Source organism: Balaenoptera ricei, chromosome 8 (assembly GCF_028023285.1).
Source record: "Balaenoptera ricei isolate mBalRic1 chromosome 8, mBalRic1.hap2, whole genome shotgun sequence".
Taxonomy (NCBI): domain Eukaryota; kingdom Metazoa; phylum Chordata; class Mammalia; order Artiodactyla; family Balaenopteridae; genus Balaenoptera; species Balaenoptera ricei.
Window position 1 is genome coordinate 41678374 of NC_082646.1, and position 25822 is coordinate 41704195.

Genomic DNA, 25822 nt, shown 5'->3' on the forward strand with positions numbered 1-25822 from the left:
AAGAGAAAAGGAAAGCCCATACATAAGCCTACCATCCAGACCTAATCATTGTCTGAATTTTTTTTTTAATTGTGTGTTAGTTTCTGCTTTATAACAAAGTGAATCAGTTATACATATACATATGTTCCCATATATCTTCCCTCTTGCATCTCCCTCCCTCCCACGCTCCCTATCCCACCCCTCTAGGAATTTTTGATAAATATTTTGCTGGTCTTTTTCTCTGTATACTCATACATACACACAAAACTGGAATAATACTGTACTTATTCTGCTTTTAAATAAATTTTCTATTTTAGAATAGATTCAGATTTAAAGTTGAGGAGGTGGAGATAGCCTCATCCACCAGAGGTCAGACAGCAGAAGCAACAAGAACTACAATCCTGCAGCCTGTGGAAGAAAAACCACATTCACAGAAAGATAGACAAGATGAAAAGACAGAGGGCTATGTACCAGATGAAGGAACAAGATAAAACCCAAAAAAACAACTAAATGAAGTGGAGATAGGCAACCTTCCAGAAAAAGAATTCAGAATAATGATAGTGAAGATGATCCAGGACCTCAGAAAAAGAATGGAGGCAAAGAAAGAGAAGATGCAAGAAATGTTTAAAAAAGACCTAGAAGAATTAAAGAACAAACAAACAGAGATGAACAACACAATAACTGAAATGAAAACTACACTAGAAGGAATCAGTAGCAGAATAACTGAGGCAGAAGAACAGATAAGTGACCTGGAAGACAGACCTGGAAGACAGAATGGTGGAATTCACTGCCATGGAACAGAATAAAGAAAAAAGAATGAAAAGAAATGAAGACAGCCTAAGAGACCTCTGGGACAACATTAAACAGAACAACACTCACATTATAGGGGCCCAGGAAGGAGAAGACAGAGAGAAAGGACTTGAGAAAATATTTGAAGAGATTATAGTTGAAAACTTCCTTAACATGGGAAAGGAAATAGCCACCCAAGTCCAGGAATCGCAGAGAGTCCCATACAGGGTAAACCCAAGGAGAAACATGCCAAGACACATAATAATCAAATTGGCAAAAATTAAAGACAAAGAAAAATTATTGAATGTAGCAAGGGAAAAATGACAAATAATATACAAGGGAACTCCCATAAGGTTAACAGCTCATTTCTCAGCAGAAACTCTACAAGCCTGAAGGGAGTGGCATGATATACTTAAAGTGGTGAAAGGGAAGAACCTACAACCAATATTACTCTACCTGGCAAGGATCTCATTCAGATTCGATGGAGAAATCAAAAGCTTTACAGACAAGTAAAAGCTAGGGAATTCAGCACCACCAAACCAGCTCTACAACAAATGCTAAAGGAACTTCTCTAAGTAGGAAACACAAGAGAAGAAAAGGATCTACAAAAACAAACCCAAAACAATTAAGAAAATGGTCATAGGAACATACATATCGATAATTACCTTAAACTTGAATGGATTAAATGCTCCAGCCAAAAGACACAGGCTTGCTGAATGGATACAAAAGCAAGACCCATATATATGCTGTCTACAAGAAACCCACTTCATACAGACTGAAAGTGAGGGGATGGAAAAAGATATTCCATGCAAATGGAAATCAAAAGAAAGCTGAAGTAGCAATACTCATATCAGATAAAATAGTCTTTAAAATAAAGAATGTTACAAGAGACAAGGAAGGACACTACATAATGATCAAGGGATCAATCCAAGAAGAAGATATAACAATTATAAATATATATGCACCCAACATAGGAGCACCTCAATACATAAGGCAACTGCTAACAGCTATAAAAGAGGAAATCGACAGTAACACAATAATGGTAGGGGACTTTACCACCTCACTTACACCAATGGACAGATCATCCAAATGAAAATAAATAAGGAAACAGAAGCTTTAAAACACACAGTAGACCAGATAGATTTAATTGATATATATAGGACATTCCATCCAAAAACAGCAGACTACACTTTCTTCTCAAGTGTGCACGGAACATTCTCCAGGATAGATCACATCTTGGGTCACAAATCAAGTCTTGGTAAACTTAAGAAAACTGAAATCATATCAAGCATCTTTTCTGACCAAAACGCTATGAGATTAGAAATGAATTACAAGGAACAAAACGTATAAAACACAAACACATGGAGGCTAAACAATACGTTACTAAATAACCAAGAGATCACTGAAGTAATCAAAGAGGAAATCAAAAAATACCTAGAGAAAAATGACAATGAAAACACGATGATCCAAAACCTATGGGATGCAGCAAAAACACTTCTAAGAGGGAAGTTTATAGCTATACAAGCCTACCTCAAGAAACAAGAAAAATCTCAAATAAACAATCTAACCTTAAACCTAAAGGAACTAGAGAAAGAAGAACAAACAAAACCCAAAGTTAGCAGAAGGAAAGAAATCATAAAGATCAGAGCAGAAATAAATGAAATAGAAAGAAAGAAAACAATAACAAAGATCAATAAAACTGAAAGCTGGTTCTTTGAGAAGATAAACAAAATTGATAAACCATTAGCCAGACTCATCAAGAAAAAGAGGGAAAGGACTCAAATCAATAAAGTTAAAAATGAAAAAGGAGAAGTTACAACAGACACTGCAGAAATACAAAGCATCCTAAGAGACTACTACAAGCAACTCTATGCCAATAAAATGGACAACCTGGAAGAAATGGACAAATTCTTAGAAAGGTATAACCTTCCAAGGCTGAACTAGGAAGAAATAGAAAATATGAACAGACCAATCACAAGTAATGAAATTGAAACTGTGATTAAAAATCTTCCAACAAACAAAAGTCCAGGACCAGATGGCTTCAAAGGTGAATTCTATCGAACATTTAGAGAAGAGCTAACACCCATCCTTCTCAAACTCTTCCAAAAAATTACGGAGGAAGGAACACTCTCAAACTCATTCTATGAGGCCACCATCACCCTGATACCAAAACCAGACAAAGACACTATAAAAAAAGAAAGTTACTGACCAATATCACTGATGAATATAGACGCAAAAATCTTCAACAAAATACTAGCAAACAGAATCCAACAACACATTAAAAGGATCATACACCATGATCAAGTGGGATTTATCCCACGGATGCAAGGATTCTTCAATATATGCAAATCAATCAATGTGATGCACCATATTAATAAATTGAAGAATAAAAACCATATGATCACCTCGATAGATGCAGAAAAAGCTTTTGACAAAATTCAACACCCATTTATGATAAAAACTCTGCAGAAAGTGGGCATAGAGGGAACCTACCTCAACAAAATAAAGGCCATATATGACAAACCAACAGCAAACATCATTCTCAGTGGTGAAAAACTGAAAGGGTTTCCTCTAAGATCAGGAACAAGACAAGGATGTCCACTCTCACCACTATTATTCAGTATAGTTTTGGAAATTCTAGCCATGGCAATCAGAGAAGAAAAAGAAATAAAAGGAAATTAAACTGGAAAAGAAGAAGTAAAACTGTCACTGTTTGCAGATGACATGATACTATACATAGAAAATCCTAAAGATGCCACCAGAAAACTACGAGAGCTAATCAATGAATTTGGTAAAGTTGCAGGATACAAGATTAATGCACAGAAATCTCTTGCATTCCTATACACTACTGATGAAAAATCTGACAGAGAAATTAAGGAAACACTCCCATTTACCACTGCAACAAAAAGAATAAAATACTTAGGAATAAACCTACCTAGGGAGACAAAAGACCTGTATGCAGAAAACTATAAGACACTGATGAAAGAAATTAAAGATGATACAACAGATGGAAAGACATACCATGTTCTTGGATTGGAGGAATCAATACTGTGAAAATGACTATACTACCCAAAGCAATCTACAGATTCAGTGCAATCCCTACCAAATTACCAATGGCGTTTTTTTACGGAACTAGAACAAAAAATCTTAAAATTTGTATGGAGACAAAAAAGACCCCGAATAGCCAAAGCAGTCTTGAGGGAAAAAAACGGAGCTGGAGGAATCAGACTCCCTGACTTCAGACTATACTACAAAGCTACAGTAATCAAGACAGTATGGTACTGGCACAAAAAAAGAAATATAGATCAATGGAACAGGATAGAAAGCACAGAGATAAACCCACGCACCTATGGCCAACTAATCTATGACAAAGGAGGCAAGGATATACAATGGAGATAAGACAGTCTCTTCAATAAGTGGTGCTGGGAAAACTGGACAGCTACATGTAAAAGAATGAAATTAGAACACTCCCTAACACCATACACAAAAATAAACTCAAAATGGATTAGAGACCTAAATGTAAGACAAGACACTATAAAACTCTTAGAGGAAAACATAGGAAGAACACTCTTTGACATAAATCACAGCAAGATCTTTTTTGATCCACCTCCTAGAGTAATGGAAATAAAAACAAAAATACACAAATGGGACCTAATGAAACTTCAAAGCTTTTGCACAGCAAAGAAAACCATAAACAAGCCAAAAAGACAACCCTCAGAATGGGAGAAAATATTTGCAAAGGAATCAATGGACAAAGGATTAATCTCCAAAATACACAAACAGCTCATGCAGCTCAATATTAAGAAAACAAACAACCCAATCCAAAAATGGGCAGAAGACCTAAATAGACATTTCTCCAAGGAAGACATACAGATGGCCAAGAAGCACATGAAAAACTGCTCAACATCGCTAATTATTAGAGAAATGCAAATCAAAACCACAATGAGGTATCACCTCACACCAGTTAGAATGGGCATCATCAGAAAATCTACAAACAACAAATGCTGGAGAGGGTGTGGAGAAAATGGAACCCTCTTGCAGTGTTGGTGGGAATGTAAATTGATACAGCCACTATGGAGAACAGTATGGTGGTTCCTTAAAAAACTAAAAATAGAATTACCATATGATCCATCAATCCCACTACTGGTCATATACCCAGTGAAATCATAATTCAAAAAGACACATGCATGCCAATGTTCATTGCAGCACTATTTACAATAGCCAGGTCATGGAAGCAACCTAAATGCCCATCAACAGACGAATGGATAAAGAAGTTGTGGTACATATATACAATGGAATATTAGTCAGCCATAAAAAGGAACGAAATTGGGTCATTTGTTGAGACGTGGATGGATCTAAAGACTGTCATCCAGAGTGAATTAAGTCAGAAAGAGAAAAACAAATATTGTATATTAACGCATATATCTGGAACCTAGAAAAATGGTACAGATGAATCATTTTGCAGGGCAGAAATTGAGACACAGATGTACAGAACAAACGTATGGACACCAAGGGGGGAAAGCTGTCGGGGAGTGGGGGTAGTGGTGTGATGAATTGGGCGATTGGGATTGACATGTATACACTGATGTGTATAAAATTGATGACTAATAAGAACCTGCTGTATAAAAAAATGAATTAAATAAAATTCAAAAATTAAAAAAAAATCCAAGTGGAGATATTATGTAGGCAAATGAATATAGATCTCCACAATTTATGACCAAAAACCACAATGTGTAATCTGTGTTTATTATTTAAAATTTTGTACTCCCTAAGCCTTAAAAAAAAGAAAGAAGATTATGGCATAAGAGACATATAATAAACTGTACACACACACACACACACACACACACACACACACAAAGTTGAGGAGGTGGTACAAAGATTTCCCATATACCCCACACCCTGTTTCCACAATTACTAATATCTTATAGCAATACTGTGCATTTGTCACAATTAATGTAACAATATTGATACATTATTGTTAACAAAAATCCATACTTTATTCAGATTTCCTTAGTTATTTCCTAATGTCCTTGTGTTGTTCCAGGATCAGATCTAAGATACTATATTATACTTAGTTATCATGTCTCCTTAGGCTCCTCTTGACGCCTACAGAATCTCAGACTTTTCTTGTTTTTGATGACCTTGACTGTATGAGGAGTACTGGTCACACATTTTGTAGAATGTCCTTCTTGGGATTTATCTGATGACTTTCCCATTATTAGATTGAGGTCTAAACACACACATATCCTCAACACAGAATTCACAGTTGTTACCATTGTGTGATATTTGATTCATTTTTAAAAAACATATAGAATTGAAATTAGATTCCCTTCATTCAAATAATGCTATTTGCAGCAACATGGATGGACCTAGAGGTTATCATACTAAGTGAATTAAGTTAGACAGAGAGAGACAAGTACCACACGATATTGCTTATATGTGGAACCTAAAATATGACACAAATGAACTTATTTACAAAACAGAAATAGTCTCACAGACATAGAAAACAAACTCACGGTTATGAAAGGGGAAACGAGTTGGGGAGGGATAAATTAGGAGTTTGGGATGAAAATATACACACTACTATATATAAAATAGACAACCAACAAGGACTTACTGTGTAGCACAGGGAACTATGCTCAATATCTTGCAATAACCTATAATGGAAAAGAACCTAAAAAAGAATATATATATATATATATATATGATATACATATGTATAACTGAATCACTTTGCTGTACATCTGAAATTAACACAACATTGTAAATCAACTATATTTCAATAAAATTTTTTTAAAAAGATTCCCTTCATTTAGCATGCCTATCTACTGTCTCACAACCATCCCTACCTCATAGATGCAAGCACTGTCTTCAATTTAGTGTCTAATCTCCCATCTCCACATTTTCCTTTTTATGTGTTTACACTCACACCTATACAACCAGGAAAATACGGTATTTCACTGCGTTTTAAATTTTTCCATTAGTGGCATAATATACACATCATTCTATAACTTGTTTTTTTTCACTCACCATTGTTTTTGAAAAAAGATAAATATTTGAGGGGATGAATGTGATAATTAACTAGATGGTGAAACTCCTTTCACACTGTATACACTTAAAAGCTACCTTGATGTTCACTCTGAATATCTTACAATTTTGTTTGTCAATTATACTTCAATAAAGCTGAAAAAAAACCCAACATTATCTTTGTGTTTTGTTTTGTTTTTTTTTCTGGGCTGGGTCTTCGTTGCTGCACCCTGGCTTTCTCTAGTTGAGGTGAATGGGGTCTCCTCTCCATTGCGGTCCACATGCTTCTCATCGCAGTGGCTTCTCTTGTTGTGGAGCACGGGCTCTAGGCATGCAGGTTTCAGTAGTTGCAGCATGCGGGCTTCAGTAGTTACAGCACACGGGCTCAGTAGTCGTGGCGCAAGGGCTCTAGGGCACACGGGCTTCAGTGGTTGTGGTGCGCAGGCTCAGTAGTTGTGGCTCACGGGTCCCAGAGCTCATGGGCTTCAGTAGTTGTGACACGTGGGCTTAGCTGCCCCACGCCATGTGGGATCTTCCCAGACCAGGGATCGAACCTGTTGGCAGGTGGATTCTTAACCACTGGACCATAAGGGAGGTCCATTTTGGGGTTTTTTTTGTGCCTTTTTTATCCTTGTTGATTATTTATTTTAAATATAACAGTGTGTACATGTCAATCCCAAACTCCCTATCTATCCCTCCCCTTCCCCCTTCCCCCACCCCCGGTAACCATAAGTTCATTCTCTAAGTCTGTGAGTCTCCCAACATTATTTTTGAGAACCATTCATGTAGATCTACATAGAACAAGCTAGCTCCTTTCTTTTAACTTCTATATAGTATTCTATAGTATGACTGTAGGATATTTTATTCATTCTCTTCCTTTACACATGTACAGGAGACTCTCGAAAGTACATACCTCAAAGTAGAATTGCTGGTTTGTAAAGTATAGGCCTTCCAATATGGTTGTACGACTTCACACTCCAGAAACGATGTTTAAGTTTGTTTTCTTACATTCTTAACAACAATTAGTATCAGAAGACTTTTAAATTTTTTCCAATGTTAGGAAGTGAAATTAAATCTCATTAGTATTTTATTTTGAATTTTCCTTATTACGAGTGAACTTGAGCAACATCTCATGTATTCATTAGTCATTTGGTTTCTTTTACCGTGAATTGCTTGTTCATCTTTTTGCCCACTTTTCTATTGAGTGTTTTTTTTTTTTTTAATTAACTTGATAGCATTTTTTTCACATTTTTGGGATAATAATCCTTTTCTTATTGTATGTGTTACAAATATATTGTTTCAGTCTGCTGTTTGTCTTTTAACATTACTACTATCTCATTTGTCATTTGGAAGCTTACATTTTGACATGGTCAAAGTTAACAATTTTTTCAATTTATGCTTTTTTAATGTATTGCTTAAGAATATATAAAATACATTTCCTTACCCTAATATCTTAAAAATATTCCGTTTTCTTCTAATTGTTACAATTTTTGTTTTTAATGGTTAGGTCTTTAATCTACATGAAATTTCTTTTTGTTTTTCATGTAAGATGAAAATCTAATTTTCTTTGTGTAGGAAGCCCAGCTACCTGGTCCCTTTGATTAAGTCATTCGTCCTTTCCTTTCAGATCTGTAATGCCAGCTCCATTAAATAAGTTTCCATACATGTACTTGCTTTGGAATTTCTAATCTGCACAACTGATCTTTTATCTATGACTCAACCAAAGCCACACTGTTTTACTTATTTAGCTTTAAAATAAACTCTGATAATGCGTGGAATAAGCATTCTTTTCTTGTTATTCTTTTTCAGAATTACGTTGGATATTTTGGGGCTTTTATTCTATCACATTAATTTTGAGATAACTTTACAAGTTTTATGAAAAACCATGTTAGGATTTTTATTGGAATTGCATTAAAAATTTAGATTTATTTGGAGGAGCGTTACCATCTTTACCATATTTAATCTTCCTATTCATGAGTACTGTATATCTGTTTACTTTTTAAAAGCTTTTTATATGTTTTTCAATACCATTTTTGAAATTTTCTCAGCAAAAAATTTTACAAAGTTTTTGTTTTATTTACTCTTAGGCATCAAATTACTTTTATTGCTAAATTAGATTTTTTTTCAATTTCTTTGTATAATGCTAGCCTGTGGAAATGCTATTTGTTTTTGAAGGTAGTTTTACATGATCTGTCCTGTTGAGTGATTTTATTAGTTCTGAAGAATTTCTTAGGTTTTCTAAATAGACAATCATACCATGAATAAATAATGATAATTTATATTAGATGTAATTATAACACAGTGTTGATGATGTGGTAGTGGATAACTTTGTCTTGTTTTTGACTTTAATGGAAAGCTTCTAAGCACTTGTTTTATGTAATATGATAAAATTTATTATGATATGATGTACGTTTTTATTAGATGCCTTTTTTCAAGTCAAGGATGTTCAAGTTTTCTTCTATCTACACTTTGTTAAGAATTGTCTTTTTAAGTCACAAATTAGTACTAAATTTTCTTGAAAGCTTAGTCTGCACCTTTTCAGTGATCATGTGGATTGTCTCTTTTACCCTGCTAACATGGTGAATTACAGTGACAGATTTTCTTAAGTTAAAACTTCTGTACATCCCTGGGATAAATCATGCTAGGTTATATTTTTTAAATGTATTCTTTTATTCAGCTAAACTGGATCTGTTAATATTTTACTTGGATTTTTTACATCTATGTTTATAAGTGGGGTTGGCATGTGGTTTTCTTTTTTATACTGTCTTTGGTTTGGGAATCAAATTATATTGCCTCATAAAATAAACAGAATGGCTTTGTCTACTTGTCTACTCTCTGGAACAGTTTGTATAAGATAGGAATTATTTGTTCCTTGACTATAGTAAAACTCAGCTGTAAATCTTTCTGGCCCTGTTTCCTTTTTAGGAAGGACATTTTTGACTACTGATGCAATCTCTTGTTATTTTGTCACTACCATATTAGCAGTAGGTAACACACAGTACGAGGCCCTTGTTCTAATCTAAGCATTTCAACAACAAATATTTATTTAATCAACACAACAGTCTTATGATCTAGGTGTAGTTTTTATTCCCATTTTACATATGAGGAAACTAAGGCAAAGAAAGGTTAGGTAGCTTGCTGAAGCTCACACAGTAACAGCAGAGCCAAAATCAAACACAGGCAGTCTGGCTGTAGGAGCTATGCCCTTAACCACTATACTATAGTAAATTTTTCTATTTCTTTTGGGATAAATTGTCTTAATTTACATAGTTCTAGAAAATTATACCTTTCTTTCAAGTGTTCAAAATTATTGGCATAATGGTGTTATTAACACGATATTTTAAAATCTCTACTGTGCATTTTTTATCCCTAACATTATTTTATTTCTGCCTTCTCTTTTTCTTCATGAGTCTTGCTAAAACTTTTTTCTACCAGTCTCTCCCCACAAAGAGCCAGATTTTAATTGTAAGATGTATAGATTTGCTTTAAAATAATACAGCAAGGAATATATATATATATATATATATATATATATATATATATATATAGTCTGAAAAAGAATGTATATATTCTTTTCCCATATAGGTTATTACAAAATATTGAGTATAGTTCTCTCTGCTATACACTAGGTCCTTGTTGTTTATCTAGTTAATATATAGTACTGTGTGTATATTACTCCCAAATTCCTAATTTACCCTCCCCCCCCAACCTTTTCCCTTTGGAAACTGTAAGTTTGTTTTCTATGTCTGTGAGTCTGTTTCTGTTTTGTAAATAAATTTTTTTTGTATCATTCTTTTAGTTTCCACATATAAGGGATATCATGATATTTGTCTTTCTCTGTCTGACTTACTTCACTTAGTATGATAATCTCTAGGCCCACCCATGTTGCTGCAAATGGCATTATTTCATTCTTTTTTATGGCTGAGTAATATTCCATTGTGTATATATACCACATCTTCTTTATCTATTCATCAGTTGATGGACACTTAGGTTGTTTCCATGTCTTGGCTATTGTGAATAGTGCTGCTCTGAACATAGGGGTGCCTTTATCTTCTTTGATTTATAGTTTTGTCTGGATGTATGTGTAGAAGTGAGATTGCTGAATCACATGACAACTCTGTTTTTAGTTTTTTAAGGAACTCCATACTGTTTTCCATAGTGGCTGCACCAAATTACACTCCCATCAACATTATAGGAGGGTTCCTTTATTTTTCCACACCTTTTTTTTCCAGCATTTGCTATTTGTAGACTTTTTAACCATGGTCATTCTGACCCATGTGAGGTGGTACCTCATTGCAGTTTCATTTGCATTTCTCTAATAATTAACAATGATAAGCATCTTTTCATGTACCTATTGGCCATCTGTATGTCTTCTTTGGAGAAGTGTCTAGGTCTTCGCCCATTTTTCAATTTTGTTTGTTGTTGTTGTTATTGAGTTGTATGAGCTTAAACAACCAATATTAGTTTAGATTTACAACATATTTTACTAATTTCTTTACTCACCTTTGCTTTGTTCAGTGGGTTTGTTTTCTCTTATACTGAAGTACATTCTTTAGTAGCTCTTTCAGCAAGGGTCTGTGGGCAGTAAACCCTCATTATATTTGAATTTTTAAATTTATCACTCATTCTTCAAAGTTCATTTAGCTGCACATAGAGTTCTAGCTTCATTATTCTTTTCTCTCAAGACTTTAAAGATATTATTCAATTTTTTTCTCATTTACGCTACAGGCAGTGTCATTGCTTCTTTGCAGGTGGTCTGCAACTCTACACTTCTTCTTGGAAATCTTTTAAGATTTTCCCTTATACTTGATGTTCTATAATTTCATCAAACTGTATTAAGTATGAAACTTTCTTATTTATTCTCCTTGTGATTTTTTTTCACTCTAAGAATGTGTGTTCCAATTTTGGAACACTTGAAGGCATTATCTCTTGAAAATTGCCTCCACCTTCTACCTGTTTTTTGTATTTCCTATTTCTGGAACTTCTACCAAATGTGTGGTGAGGCGTCTCATTTTACACTCCACGTGTAGCTCTTTGTACTGCATTCTAAATCTACTGATTTCCTAAAGTCTGCTTTCTGATTTATTAATCCTCTCTTTGTCTGTTTTTAGTCTACAGTTAACGAATCGATTGAGGTATTTATTTCAATGATTCTATTTTTCATTTTCAGGATTTATATTTGGTTCTCTTTTTTTTTTTTTTTTTTTTTAAATTTTATTTATTTATTTATTTATTTATGGCTGTGTTGTGTCTTCATTTCTGTGCAAGGGCTTTCTCTAGTTGCGGCAAGTGGGGGCCACTCTTCATCGCGATGCGCAGGCCTCTCACTGTCGCGGCCTCTCTTGTTGCGGAGCACAGGCTCCAGACGCGCAGGCTCAGTAATTGTGGCTCACGGGCCTAGTTGCTCCGCGGCATGTGGGATCTTCCCAGACCAGGGCTCGAACCCGTGTCCCCTGCATTGGCAGGCGGATTCTCAACCACTGCGCCACCAGGGAAGCCCCTGGTTCTCTTTTAAACCCATCAATTCTCTTCCACATTTGGGGAAAATAGCTTAGATACAGTACTCACTTTACACTAAAATATAATCTAGATGGATGCACAGCACTATAGGAAAGGACATAAAAACCAAAAAAAGGTCATATTTGTCAAATATCTAGACAGGCATAGATTTTCTAGGTTTCAAATCACACTCTGCTTTCATAACATTAAAAGAAAACAGTGATCATTTGAATATATAAACTTAAAATTTCTGAAGCTGAAAAGACAACATAAACAAAATTTAAAAGCACATGGTAAATTAGGGACATAGCTACCAAAGTATGACAATGTATTAATATCTTTAAAATACAAAAGCCTTATAGAAATCAAGAAAAACACAAACAAAAAATACAAATGGCAAGAAGGACGTGCTCTCACTCCCTCTTGCGAGAACACTGGAATCACAACTAACTGCTGAACAATCATCAACAGGAAGACACTGGAACTTACCAAAAAAGATACCCCAGATACAAAGACAAAGGAGAAGCCACAATGAGACAGTAGGAGAGGCACAATCACAATAAAATCAAATCCCATAACTGCTGGGTGGGTGATTCACAAACTGAGAACACATATACCACAGAATTCCACCCACTGCAGTGAAGGTTCTGAGCCCCACGTCAGGCTTCCCAACCTGGGGGTCTGGCAATGGGAGGAGGAATTCCTAGAGAATCATACTTTGAAGGCTAGTGGGATTTGATTGCAAGACTTCGACAGGACTAGGGGAAACAGACTCCGCTCTTGGAGGGCACACACAAAGTAGAGTGTGCATCGGGACAGAGGGGAAGGAGCAGTGACCCCACAGGAGACTGAACCAGACCTACCTACTGGTGTTGGAGGGTCTCCTGCAGAGACGGGGAGTGGCTCTGTCTCACCATGAGGACAGGGACACTGGTGGTGGAAGTTCTGGGAAGTACTCCTTGGTCTGAGCCCTCCCAGAGTCCGCCATTAGCCTTACCAAAGAGCCCAGGAAGTTTCCAGTGTTGGGTTGCCTCAGGCCAAACAACCAACAGGGAGGGAACCCAGCCCCACCCATCAGCAGTCAAGTGAATTAAAGTTTTACTGAGCTCTGCCCACCAGAGCAACAGCCTGCTCTACCCACCACCAGTCCCTCCCATCAGGAAACGTGTAGAAGCCTCTTAGAAAGCCTCATCCACCAGAGGACAGACAGCAGAAGCAACAAGAACTACAGTCCTGCAGTTTCCAATCCTGTGGAACAAAAACCACATTCACAGAAAGATAGACAAGACGAAAAGGCAGAGAGCTATGTACCAGATAAAGGAACAAGATAAAACCCCAGAAAACAGCTAAATGAAGTGGAGATAGGCAACCTTCCAGAAAAAGAATTCAGAATAATGATAGTGAAGACGATCCACGACCTCCGAAAAAGAATGGAGGCAAAGATCGAGAAGATGCAAGAAATGTTTAACAAGGACCTAGAAGAATTAAAGAACAAACAAACAGAGATGAACAATACAATAACTGAAATGAAAACTACACTAGAAGGAATCAATAGCAGAATAACTGAGGCAGAAGAACAGATAAGTGACCTGGAAGACAGAATGGTGGAATTCTCTGCCATAGAACAGAATAAAGAAAAAAGAATGAAAAGAAATGAAGACAGCCTAAGAGACCTCTGGGACAACATGAAATACAACAACATTCACATTATAGGGGTCCCAGAAGGAGAAGAGAGAGAGAAAGACCCGAGATAATATTTGAAGAGATTATAGTCGAAAACTTCCTTAACATGGGAAAGGAAATAGCCACCCAAGTCCAGGAATTGCAGAGAGTCCCATACAGGGTAAACCCAAGGAGAAACATGCCAAGACACATAATAATCAAATTGGCAAAAATTAAAGACAAAGAAAAATTATTGAAAGCAGCAAGGGAAAAACGACAAATAACATATGAGGGAACTCCCATAAGGTTACCAACTCATTTCTCAGCAGAAACTCTACAAACCAGAAGGGAGTGGCATGATATACTTAAAGTGGTGAAAGGGAAGAACCTACAACCAATATTACTCTACCTGGCAAGGATCTCATTCAGATTCGATGGAGAAATCAAAAGCTTTACAGACAAGTAAAAGCTAGGGAATTCAGCACCACCAAACCAGCACTACAACAAATGCTAAAGGAACTTCTCTAAGTAGGAAACACAAGAGAAGAAAAGGACCTACAAAAACAAACCCAAAACAATTAAGAAAACGGACATAGGAACATACATATTGATAATTACTTTAAACTTGAATGGATTAAATGATCCAACCAAAAGACACAGGCTTGCTGAATGGATACAAAAACAAGACCCATATATATGCTGTCTACCAGAGACCCACTTCAGACCTAGGGACACATACCGACTGAAAGTGAGGGGATGGAAAAAGATATTCCATGCAAATGGAAATCAAAAGAAAGCTGAAGTAGCAATACTCATATCAGATAAAATAGACTTTAAAATAAAGAATCTTACAAAAGACAAGGAAGGACACTATATAATGATCAAGTGATCAATCCAAGAAGATATAACAATTATAAATATATATGCACCCAACATAGGAGCACCTCAATACATAAGGCAACTGCTAACAGCTATAAAAGAGGAAATCGACAGTAACACAATAATGGTAGGGGACTTTACCACCTCACTTATACCAATGGACAGATCTTCCAAACAGAAAATTAATAAGGAAACTCAAGCTTAAAATGACACAATAGACCAGATACATTTAATTGATATTTATAGGACATTCCATCCAAAAACAGCAGACTACACTTTCTTCTCATGTGCACACGGAACATTCTCCAGGATAGATCATATCTTGGGTCACAAATCAAGCCTCAGTAAATTTAAGAAAATTGAAATCATATCAAGCATCTTTTCTGACCACAGTGCTATGAGATTACAAATCAATTACAGGGAACAAAACGTAAAAAACACAAACACATGGAGGCTAAACAATACGTTACTAAATAACCAAGAGATCACTGAAGAAATCAAAGAGGAAATAAAAAAAAACCTAGAGAAAAATGACAGTGAAAACAAGATGATCCTAAACCTATGGGATTCAGCAAAAGCAGTTCTAAGAGGGAAGTTTAGAGCTATACAAGCCTACCTCAAGAAACAAGAAAAATCTCAAATAAACAATCTAACCTTAAACCTAAAGGAACTAGAGAAAGAAGAACAAACAAAACCCAAAGTCAGCAGAAGGAAAGAAATCATAAAGATCAGAGCAGAAATAAATGAAATAGAAAGAAAGAAAACAATAACAAAGATCAATAAAACTGAAAGCTGGTTCTTTGAGAAGATAAACAAAATTGATAAACCATTAGCCAGACTCATCAAGAAAAAGAGGGAGAGGACTCAAATCAATAAAATTCGAAATGGAAAAGGAGAAGTTACAACAGACACCACAGAAATACAAAACATCCTAAGAGACTACTACAAACTACTCTATGCCAATAAAATGGACAACCTGGAAGAAATGGACAAATTCTTAGAAAGGTATAACCTTCCGAGACTGAACCAGGAAGAAATAGAAAATATGAACAGACCAATCACAAGTAATGAAATTGAAACTGTGATTAAAAATCTTCCAACAAACAAAAGTCCAGGACCAGGTGGCGTCACAGGTGAATTCTATAGAACATTTAGAGAAGAGCTAACACCCATCCTTCTCAAACTCTTCCAAAAATTAAGGAGGAAGGAACACTCTCAAACTCATTCTGAGGCCACCATCACCCTGATACCAAAACCAAAGATACTACAAAAAAAGAAAGTTACAGACCAATATCACTGATAAATATAGATGCAAAAATCCTCAATAAAATACTAGCAGACAGAATCCAACAACACATTAAAAGGATCATACACCATGATCAAGTGGGATTTATCCCAGGGATGCAAGGATTCTTCAATATATGCAAATCAATCAATGTGATATACCATATTAACAAATTAAAGAAGAAAAACCATATGATCATCTCAATAGATGCAGAAAAAGCTTTTGACAAAATTCAACACCCATTTATGATAAAAACTATCTAGAAAGTGGGCATACAGGGAACCTACCTCAACATAATAAAGGTCATATATGACAAACCCACAGCAAACATCATTCACAACGGTGAAAAACTGAAAGCATTTCCTCAAAGATCAGGAACAAGACAAGGATGTCCACTCTCACCACTATTATTCAACATAGTTTTGGAAGTCCTAGCCATGGCAATCAGAGAAGCAAAAGAAATAAAAAGAATACAAATTGGAAAAGAAGAAGTAAAACTGTCACTGTTTGCAGATGACATGATAGCATACATAGAGAATCCTAAAGATGCCACCAGAAAACTATTAGAGCTATCAATGAATTTGGTAAAGTTGCAGGATACAAAATTAATGCACAGAAATCTCTTGCATTCCTATATACTAATGATGAAAAATCTGAAAGAGAAATTAAGGAAACACTCCCATTTACCATTGCAACAAAAAGAATAAAATACCTAGGAATAAACCTACCTAGGGAGACAAAAGGCCTGTGTGCAGAAAACTATAAGACACTGATGAAAGAAACTAAAGATGATACCAACAGATGGAGAGATTATACCATGTTCTTGGATTGGAAGAATCAATATTGTGAAAATGACTATACTACCCAAAGCAATCTACAGATTCAATGCAATCCCTACCAAATTACCAATGGCATTTTTTACTGAACTAGAACAAAAAAATTTTTAAATTTGTATGGAGACAAAAAAGACCCCGAATAGCCAAAGCAGTCTTGAGGGAAAAAAACGGAGCTGGAGGAATCAGACTCCCTGACTTCAGACTATACTACAAAGCTACAGTAATCAAGACAATTTGGTACTGGCACAAAAACAGAAATACAGATCAATGGAACAATATAGAAAGCCCAGAGATAAACCCACGCACCTATGGTCAACTAATCTATGACAAAGGAGGCAAGGATATACAATGGAGAGAAGACAGCCTCTTCAATAAGTGGTGCTGGGAAAACTGGACAGCTACATGTAAAAGAATGAAATTAGAACACTCCCTAACACCATACACAGAAATAAACTCAAAATGGATTAGAGACCTAATTGTAAGACAGGACACTATAAAACTCTTAGAGGAAAACATAGGAAGAACACTCTTTGACATAAATCACAGCAAGATCTTTTTTGATCCACCTCCTAGAGTAATGGAAATAAAAACAAAAATAAACAAATGGGACCTAATGAAACTTCAAAGCTTTTGCACAACAAAGGAAACCATAAACAAGACGAAAAGACAACCTTCAGAATGGGAGAAAATATTTGCAAACAAATCAATGGACAAAGCATTAATCTCCAAAATATATAAACAGCTCATGCAGCTCAATATTAAGAAAACAAACAACCCAATCCAAAAATGGGCAGAAGACCTAAATAGACATTTCTCCAAAGAAGACATAGAGATGGCCAAGAAGCACATGAAAAGCTGCTCAACAGCACTAATTATTAGAGAAATGCAAATCAAAACTACAATGAGGTATCACCTCACACCAGTTAGAATGGGCATCATCAGAAAATCTACAAACAACAAATGCTGGAGAGGGTGTGGAGAAAATGGAACCCTCTTGCAGTGTTGGTGGGAATGTATATTGATACAGCCACTATGGAGAACAGTACGGAGTTTCCTTAAAAAACTAAAAATAGAATTACCATATGACCCACAATCCCACTACTGGGCATATACCTAGAGAAAACCATAGTTCAAAAAGACACATGCACCCCAATGTTCACTGCAGCACCATTTATAATAGGCAGGTCATGGAAACAACCTAAATGCCCTTCGACAGACGAATGGATAAAGAAGAGGTGGTACATATATACAATGGAATATTAGTCAGCCATAAAAAGAAACGAAATTGGGTTGTTTGTAGAGACGTGGATGGATCTAGAGACTGTCATACAGAGTGAAGTAAGTCAGAAAGAGAAAAACAAATATCGTATATTAACACTTATATGTGGAACCTAGAAAAATGGTACAGATGAATTGGTTTGCAGGGCAGAAATAGAGACACAGATGTGCAGAACAAACGAATGGACACAAAGAAGGGAAAGCAGCGGGGGGGCGGTGGTGGTGGTGTGATGAATTGGGAGATTGGGATTGACATGTATACACTGATGTGCATAAAACTGATGACTAATAAGAACCTGCTGTATAAAAAAATAAATAAAATAAAATTCAAAAAAAAATATATAAATGGCTAATACACATTTTCAAATTGTTTTCCTTTACCAGTAATCAAATATATATAAATAAAAACAAACTATCTGACATCTGCCATATTAACAAAGTATTTTGCTTCTAATGAGAATATACAAAACTTGTTAGCTGTGAGAGCCTAAGATATGACATCTTGGGAAAAAAATTTGCAATATATACCAAGCACCTTAAAGGTGTTCTAACTTTTTGACTTACTAATTTCACTTTTAAGAATCTAACCCAAGGAACCAACCCAACATACTGTGAAGAAAAATTATTCCATCTTTTTATAGCAAGGAAAAATGCGAAACAACCTAGAGCTACAATAAAGAGCGAAATATACAGTGGAATGGAGGAAGGATGGGTTGGGAGTTTGGGGTTAGCAGATGCAAAGTATTATGTGTAGAATGGATAAACAACAAGGTCCTAGTGTACAGCACAGGGAACTATATTCAATATCCTGAAAAAGAATACATATTTTTATATATATATAAAAATCACTTTGCTGTACAGCAGAAATTAACATTGTAAATCAACTATATTTCAAGAAAATAAATTTTTAAAAAGAGGGGAAATTGTTACATCTGTACAATAAAATATTATTCAATCATTAAAACTTATGCTTACCAAATTTTTAACAAAATACAAAAAACATGTTATAATCATATGTGAAAAATTAAGTATATAAAACTTTATGTAGGGTATAGCTAAAGGACTAGATGAAAAGTATATATCAGAGTGTTGACAGTATGTACTTCTGGGTAGTAGGTGTATTGGTGACTTTTTTCCACCTCATTATATGTTTTTGTACCTCCCAAATATTCCATAATGAAAGTCTATTCTTTTTATAAATTTAAAATTAATTAAGGATTTTTTTAAACTTTCTCAATAAATTGGAAGGAACTGGATTCCATCTTAAATTCTTCAGTCATCCTCACCCTCTCCCCCTTCAAAACAAGTCCTTTCCTCATCTTTCCCATCAGGACTGTTGGATTATCTTGGCCAGGGGGTAATGGGTCAAGTTGAAAGTGAAAAGTACAAATTAATCTGAGCAACAAAACTCAGGCATTTGACAGCACTTCTCAAAAGCAGGCATTTCATGTCTGAGATGTTGAAGTGTGTTAGGAAGATTTAAGAGTAAACTGTCCTATGGGAAGTTGCTAACTTGAAATCCAATATTTAAAAAATATGACATCTCAAGATAAATAGTTTTCTTTTAAATTTCAGGTTGTGGTCAATGGGGATTCCTAAGACTAAGAATCAGCTCATTTTTATTAAAAACTTAAAAATGACTTAGTGGTTAAGGAAGTTGTGTCAGTTTGAGTCCCTCAAGAAACAGACACCAAGGCAGAATTAGACTTTTCAGAGATTTATTGAGAGAAAAGCCTGTGAAGGATGAAAGTGAGAGGGAGTAGTTAAGTAGGGAGAGCAGACCAAGATGCCAGTCTGACATCCATGAAAGGAGAGGGGGAAGGGAAATGGGTTGGTAGGAAGAGCCCCAGACTACAGGGCAGTTCTGAGAAAGCCTTGGTCAAGTCAAAGAGGACTGCCCAATAGTAGAGTCCCATGTTGGGCAGAAATGGCCCAAATCTAGCACCTCTGCTGGGCCCAGTCAGTGGCAAGGAGCAGCCTGGGGTAAGCCTGCTCTCAACATCACCACTGCAGTGGACCCTGAGCGTAGCAGCTGGAGGCCGTCAGCCAGCTGCAGGAGGTGTGATTAGTGCCCTTCACGGCTGCCATGGAAATGTATTTAAAGTATGCTCTCTTCCAGAGCCTGCTTTCCAACCCCAAATAAAAGCAAAATCAAAAAACCCACTCCCTAAAACAGCAACTGGTAGACTGCTTATATCTAGAGAAAACATTACGCTCTCCTTTAAGCAGGATTGTAGAAGAATTCAGAAGCTAGCATAGTGCCTGGCACGTTACATGGACCTGTGAGTATCTGCTGACTAAATGATGTCACTTCATGTCTCATGAAGTACAATCACATGGCACTCTTGACTAAACCCAGAGACCGTAGACTGGACATTTCTACACATTTCTACAATGTGAACATTGTTAGGTGTCTTTACAGGTAGATACATTGAGGCTCAGAGACGTTAAGTCACTTGCCCAAGGTCAAACAGCTGGTAAGTGGTGGTTCTGGGATTCAAACCCAGTGCTGCCCTAGACCAGTAGTCCTCAACCCTGGCTAACCATCAGGATCACCTGATGATCAGACTTCACCTCAGACCAATAAAATCATTATTTCTGGAGGTGGGCCCAGGTGCCAATGTTCTTCAACAAAGCTTTTAAATATAGGAAGTTCTAATGTTTCCAAGGTTGAGTGCTACTGGTCTACTCCAACCCCTTCTCATATTGCAAATTGGGTAACAGTCTCATAGAGGCGAAGTTATCACATCCCAATCACATCCCAAAGCTAAAAGAGTTGGAACCAGAGCTCAAATGAAGAGTTTCCTAATCTATGCTGCCCTCTGGCAGCTCACCTGGGGTTGGCTATTCTTCCACAATCTGTTGTACCACACGGACCAGGCAAAGGCAGAGGGCTCAGCCTATACGACAGTCCTTGTGTGCCCCCTGGTGGGTTAAAATGGTAAAGAGCCACTACCTTGAACAGTACTTAATAGGTAATAGGATGAAGAACTCTACAGGCCTGTGGCTTGTCTCATCAACGTGCCGCATGTAGGTTTATACAAGCCGGCTGTTAGCTGGTGGCACTTTACATCATCCTTGTACTTGGAAGGAAGAAAACCACATCATCAACACAAAAACACAACCACTCTGGATTTATACAGTGCCTTGCCTCTAAGACTTGCTATTCAAGGCCAACTTTAAAGCATATAAGGCACTCTCTCATCTAAGAACTCTGGGAGAAATTTTTTTTTTAATCTTTTATTAAGGCAGTAGAGTCTTGTGGTTCACCTCTCAGGCTTTGGAGTCAAACACACCTGAGGACAAGTTCTAGCTCCACAATTAATTATTAATTTTATAAACTTTGGTTAGCCACATGGCTCAGTTTTACCACCTGTAAAATGGTCATTATAATGCCTAATTCATATAGTTGTCGTGAAGAGTAAATGTGTATGTAAAGGGCTTGGCACTGTGCCTGCAACGTATTAACCCCCCCTCCACTCTTACCCCCCACAAAAGGTTATAGTTACTATTACTGGAGTGGACCCATGGTGGGTGCATTTTTGCCCAGCCTGGACAAAACTCTCAAATAGGAAAAGACTGTGCTCTCTTAAATGATCTCTGCATTGGTGTCTGCTTCCCCTCATCCCTCAGAGAGAACCTTTTGCTCTCTGCTCCCCGCTTCACCGCAGCCTTTCACACACCCTCTCCCCTGAGAGAAGAATCTGGAACTCTGAACTTTCCTGCATCGAAATATTCTCATCCCTGGGACAGTCTCATGTGAAAGGGATAGATGATGAGGAGAAACCAGCAAAAGAAACTGAGAATGAGTGATGGATGCAACAGGAGAGAAACCAGGAGAGTGTTATCCTAGAGGCCACGTGGAGTGTCTCAAGATGGAGGAAATGACCAACTGGGTCGAATGCTGTGACAGGTCAGGGAAGATGAGAACTGAGAATTGACCTCGGATTTAATAAAACGGAGGTCACTGGCCACCTTGACAAAAGCAATTTTGCTCTCGTGGTTGTGGTGAAATTCTGAGTGGAGTACGGAATTGGGTACATTTTTCTGTAAAGAGGAGCAAAGAAATGGGGTGGGAGCTGGAGGGCAAATGTTTCTGTTTTAATATGGAAGCAATAAGAGTATATTTACAATGCTGATGGGAATAATCCAGTGTGAGAGGGAAATTGATAATGCAGAAGGGAGACGGAAGGATTGCTAAAGCAGTGTTCTTGATAGAGCAGAGGCAACGGGATTTAGTACACCAGTGGAGGGCCTTCCACAGGAGCGCAGACACAGTTTATTTATGATAATGAGGCGAGGGGCAGGGTCTATGCATAGAGATGCCCTTAGGTGGGTAGATGGGATGGTAGCCTGTGCAAGTTCTCTCCTGATGGCGTCTGTCTTTTCTGTGCGGTAGGAAGCAAGGTCATCAATGAGAGCAGTTGCTACTAAGTGAAATAAAATCCCCTAAGAGAACAAGTGAAATCTGAAAAAGAATATATATATATATATATACATATATATATATATCACTGAATCACTTTACTGTACACTTGAAACTAACACAACATTGTAAATTAACTATACTTCAATTTTCAAAAAGAGAGAATAAGTGAAATATTCATTTTTAGAAATATAACTCAAAGAGTGATGGTGAAGTGGTCTACTGGGTAAGAGTCTTTGCTGAAAACCCTTAAATAATGAAATTCACATGAAATGCCAACTGAAATTTGGATAACAATAAACACACATGTGATGCTCTGAGTGTTCTTTATTTTCTAACAACTATTTAAACCACACAACAAAAAACGCTCTGTAACATAATTTAAGAAAACTTCTGCAAATTTTAGTGTAGAAAGTAGACCCCCCTACCATCAAAGCATCATGCAAACACTTATTTTCTTAGAAGCTATTTAGCTTTGTGGTATTACTTCCAGGTGATGGTACATTTTAATTCCATACACCACAATGAGCATTCACTCCAAGCACATAACTCTTTAAAATAAAACAACATACATTTCTTTTGAACCATTTCAGATTCAGTTGTTTGGGTTTCTTTTTTTTCCCCATAAATTAAAACTAAACTCAAAAAAACCCCAAAAAACAAAAAAAACTAAACTCAATCTCCTTCCCCCAGTCATAGCCTCGAGCTCATGGCAGATTTGTACGAAGTACACCAACGACTCCTCAGAATCCTCCGCTAGGGACGCCCGTGGTTCATGTCATCACAGGTAGAAGAGAGAATTGGCTAATTCCAAACTTGGTTCTTTATGAATGCTTTGTGCCACCAGAAAGGTCAGCTTGTGTGCATACTGACACGGGGCTGGAACACTGATTAGGCCCTAAGGAGGAAAAAGTATTGGTAATGATTAAGAGGATAACTTCCTCTTCAAAGTGATATTATTTTCCCGAGTTTTTTCATCCACTAGTTTTATACACGATAGAATGTAAGTCAATTAGAACCAAACTCAATCAACAAAGGGCACCCTCGCTCCTGGGAACTTAAATTCACTGAGCAAGATGGGAGAGCAGAGAGGGCCAGTCTGGCTTCCCGGTGCTGGGACCTGCAAGCCACATGCTTAGGGCTGATCTAAGTTTCCTACGACTTGATGTTCCAAGGGGCTCAGAGCAAATCTTGGCTTTGGACTTGGTGAGCAGCTCTGGGCCTAACGTATAGGAATACAGAACAGAGCCAAGCCTGTTACTTTCCCACCAGACACAACATCTGAGTTGTCTTCAATTGCCTCATCTGTAACTTGGAAATAACAATACCCTGATTTCCTCCCAGGCTGGCGTAAGAACATGTATATAATAAAGTCTTCTAGAAATTATCAATGCTAATGCATTATAAGAGTTACTGCTATTTTATGCCTATGATAGAGTGGGTTTCATCCACTGTGGACTTAAGAAGTCATTCACTCATCCATTCATCCCTCCTTTGTGGAAAATCAGGCATTGTGCCAGGGGTTGGGACACAAAGGTGAATCGGGTGACAATTCCCTGGTAGGCACCTTGAGTACCACTCTGTACCTAAATAAACAGCTGTCACTCACTGGCCAGTTGTAGTAGAGGTGGCACAGCTTGAATGTGAGTCTCTGCATGTGGTCGGGCTTCAGGCCGTTGTCATCATAAATGACATTATAGTAGGTGGGACTAATGGTTCCCCGACAGGTGACCCGGCTGATCAAGTAAAAGTCATACCTGAGGGGAAAAGACGGACTGTGAGAAAGAAGGCTCGCAGAACAGGACCAAACCTGACCACACACAGTCAAAGCTTTGTTAAAAACGGATTTTCTAACAGACTTGCCATTCAGGCCGCGTTGCTCCTGAATCCACGATGGTGCCAGGTGGTGGGTTCTGCAGAGTTCGGCCTGTTTCCGTCAAGAATCGTGGCAGGCACTTCTTCCTGACCACGATCACTGACAGTTTGGGGCTTGGAATAAGAGAAGCAAAATAAAAATAAATAAATAAATAAATAAATAAATAAATAAATAATCTGGAGAGAGTTAAACCAAGCCATGCAACTTTCTATTTATTTATATTTTTTTTTTGGTAATTTTAAAATGAAATAAATTAATTGATCAGCGAAACATTGCAAAACAAAGAAAAGAAAAATTACCCCCAACCTCCCCTCCCCCAGAGACACAAACAATTTTTTAAATCAAGGACTGTCTTCATTTGTTGCAAAAGCGTGGTATGCTCAGTCATTTGACCAACTTATATCACTGAAGGGGGGCAGGGAACAATGGTTCACAGGACAATGAACTACAATCAGCACTTCTAAAGAAAGATTTTCCAGAATTATCCGTGGAGACAAGATTCTCTTCCCATTAGCAATCATCTATTTTCACCTTCACTCTTCTCAATTTCTGAATAGCAAAGGAAGAACCAGAAGTTCCTCTTATTCCTCAAATCAACGCTTCTGAATCCTGCAAAACACGCACCTGGGAGGATCGATGGATGGTCCACATACACATATGGGCCAAATGCTAAATGACCAAGTGTTAAGTCAGTATTTGGTAAAATCCAAATCCAAATATTCACCCATCATGGAAGAAACCTCTAGGATGCAAGGGTCACTGAAATTTCACTTTTGTTTTAATTATTTTAAAAATATATTATTTTCAATCTTGAAACTTTTTAAAAGTTGATGTTATAGTGCAGAACTAACTCCTTAACACCGTCAGCTGCTAAATTTACTCCTGCGATCCCCAAATTGCATGGGGGTGATTCTTAACAAAATCTAACTAACCCAAGGTCAGCGGGGAATGAGAAATTTTGGCTCTGATATTTTGGATACAGCTAAAGGTGGTTCTGCCTCCAAACTACGACGCTCTCCCTCCTTTCTGATGGTCACTAATGAGGTCAAGGCTCAGCTCCTTTGGGGCTCGTGGCTGCGACACTTTGGTTGACGGTGGTGATGACGGTGTAACCCTACAGACCAAGCTCTATGCACAGTGGAATAAGATGTTTTCTGAGGATCTTAAGAAGCCAACTTAAGATCGTCATCCTCCTCCATTTTCTAGTTCTAACATTTTTCTTGCACTTACCACTTGATACAGTCATGGAGGAAAATATACCAAGACATTGAACCTAGAAATGT

At 37.0% G+C, this 25822-nt stretch overlaps 1 protein-coding gene across 1 annotated transcript in view; it reads right to left on the reverse strand.

Moving 5' to 3' along the window:
* Positions 1–23183: 23183 nt before the first annotated feature.
* Positions 23184–25822, reverse strand: part of PIWIL4 (piwi like RNA-mediated gene silencing 4) — a 41147-nt gene continuing 38508 nt past the window's right edge. The window contains exons 18-20 of the mRNA XM_059929388.1: positions 24527–24652; positions 24273–24420; positions 23184–23561 (exon numbers count right to left, since the gene is read on the reverse strand). Coding sequence (XP_059785371.1) covers positions 23445–23561; positions 24273–24420; positions 24527–24652 — 391 coding nt within the window. The 3' untranslated portion in view covers positions 23184–23444. The remainder of the gene's footprint in view (positions 23562–24272; positions 24421–24526; positions 24653–25822) is intronic.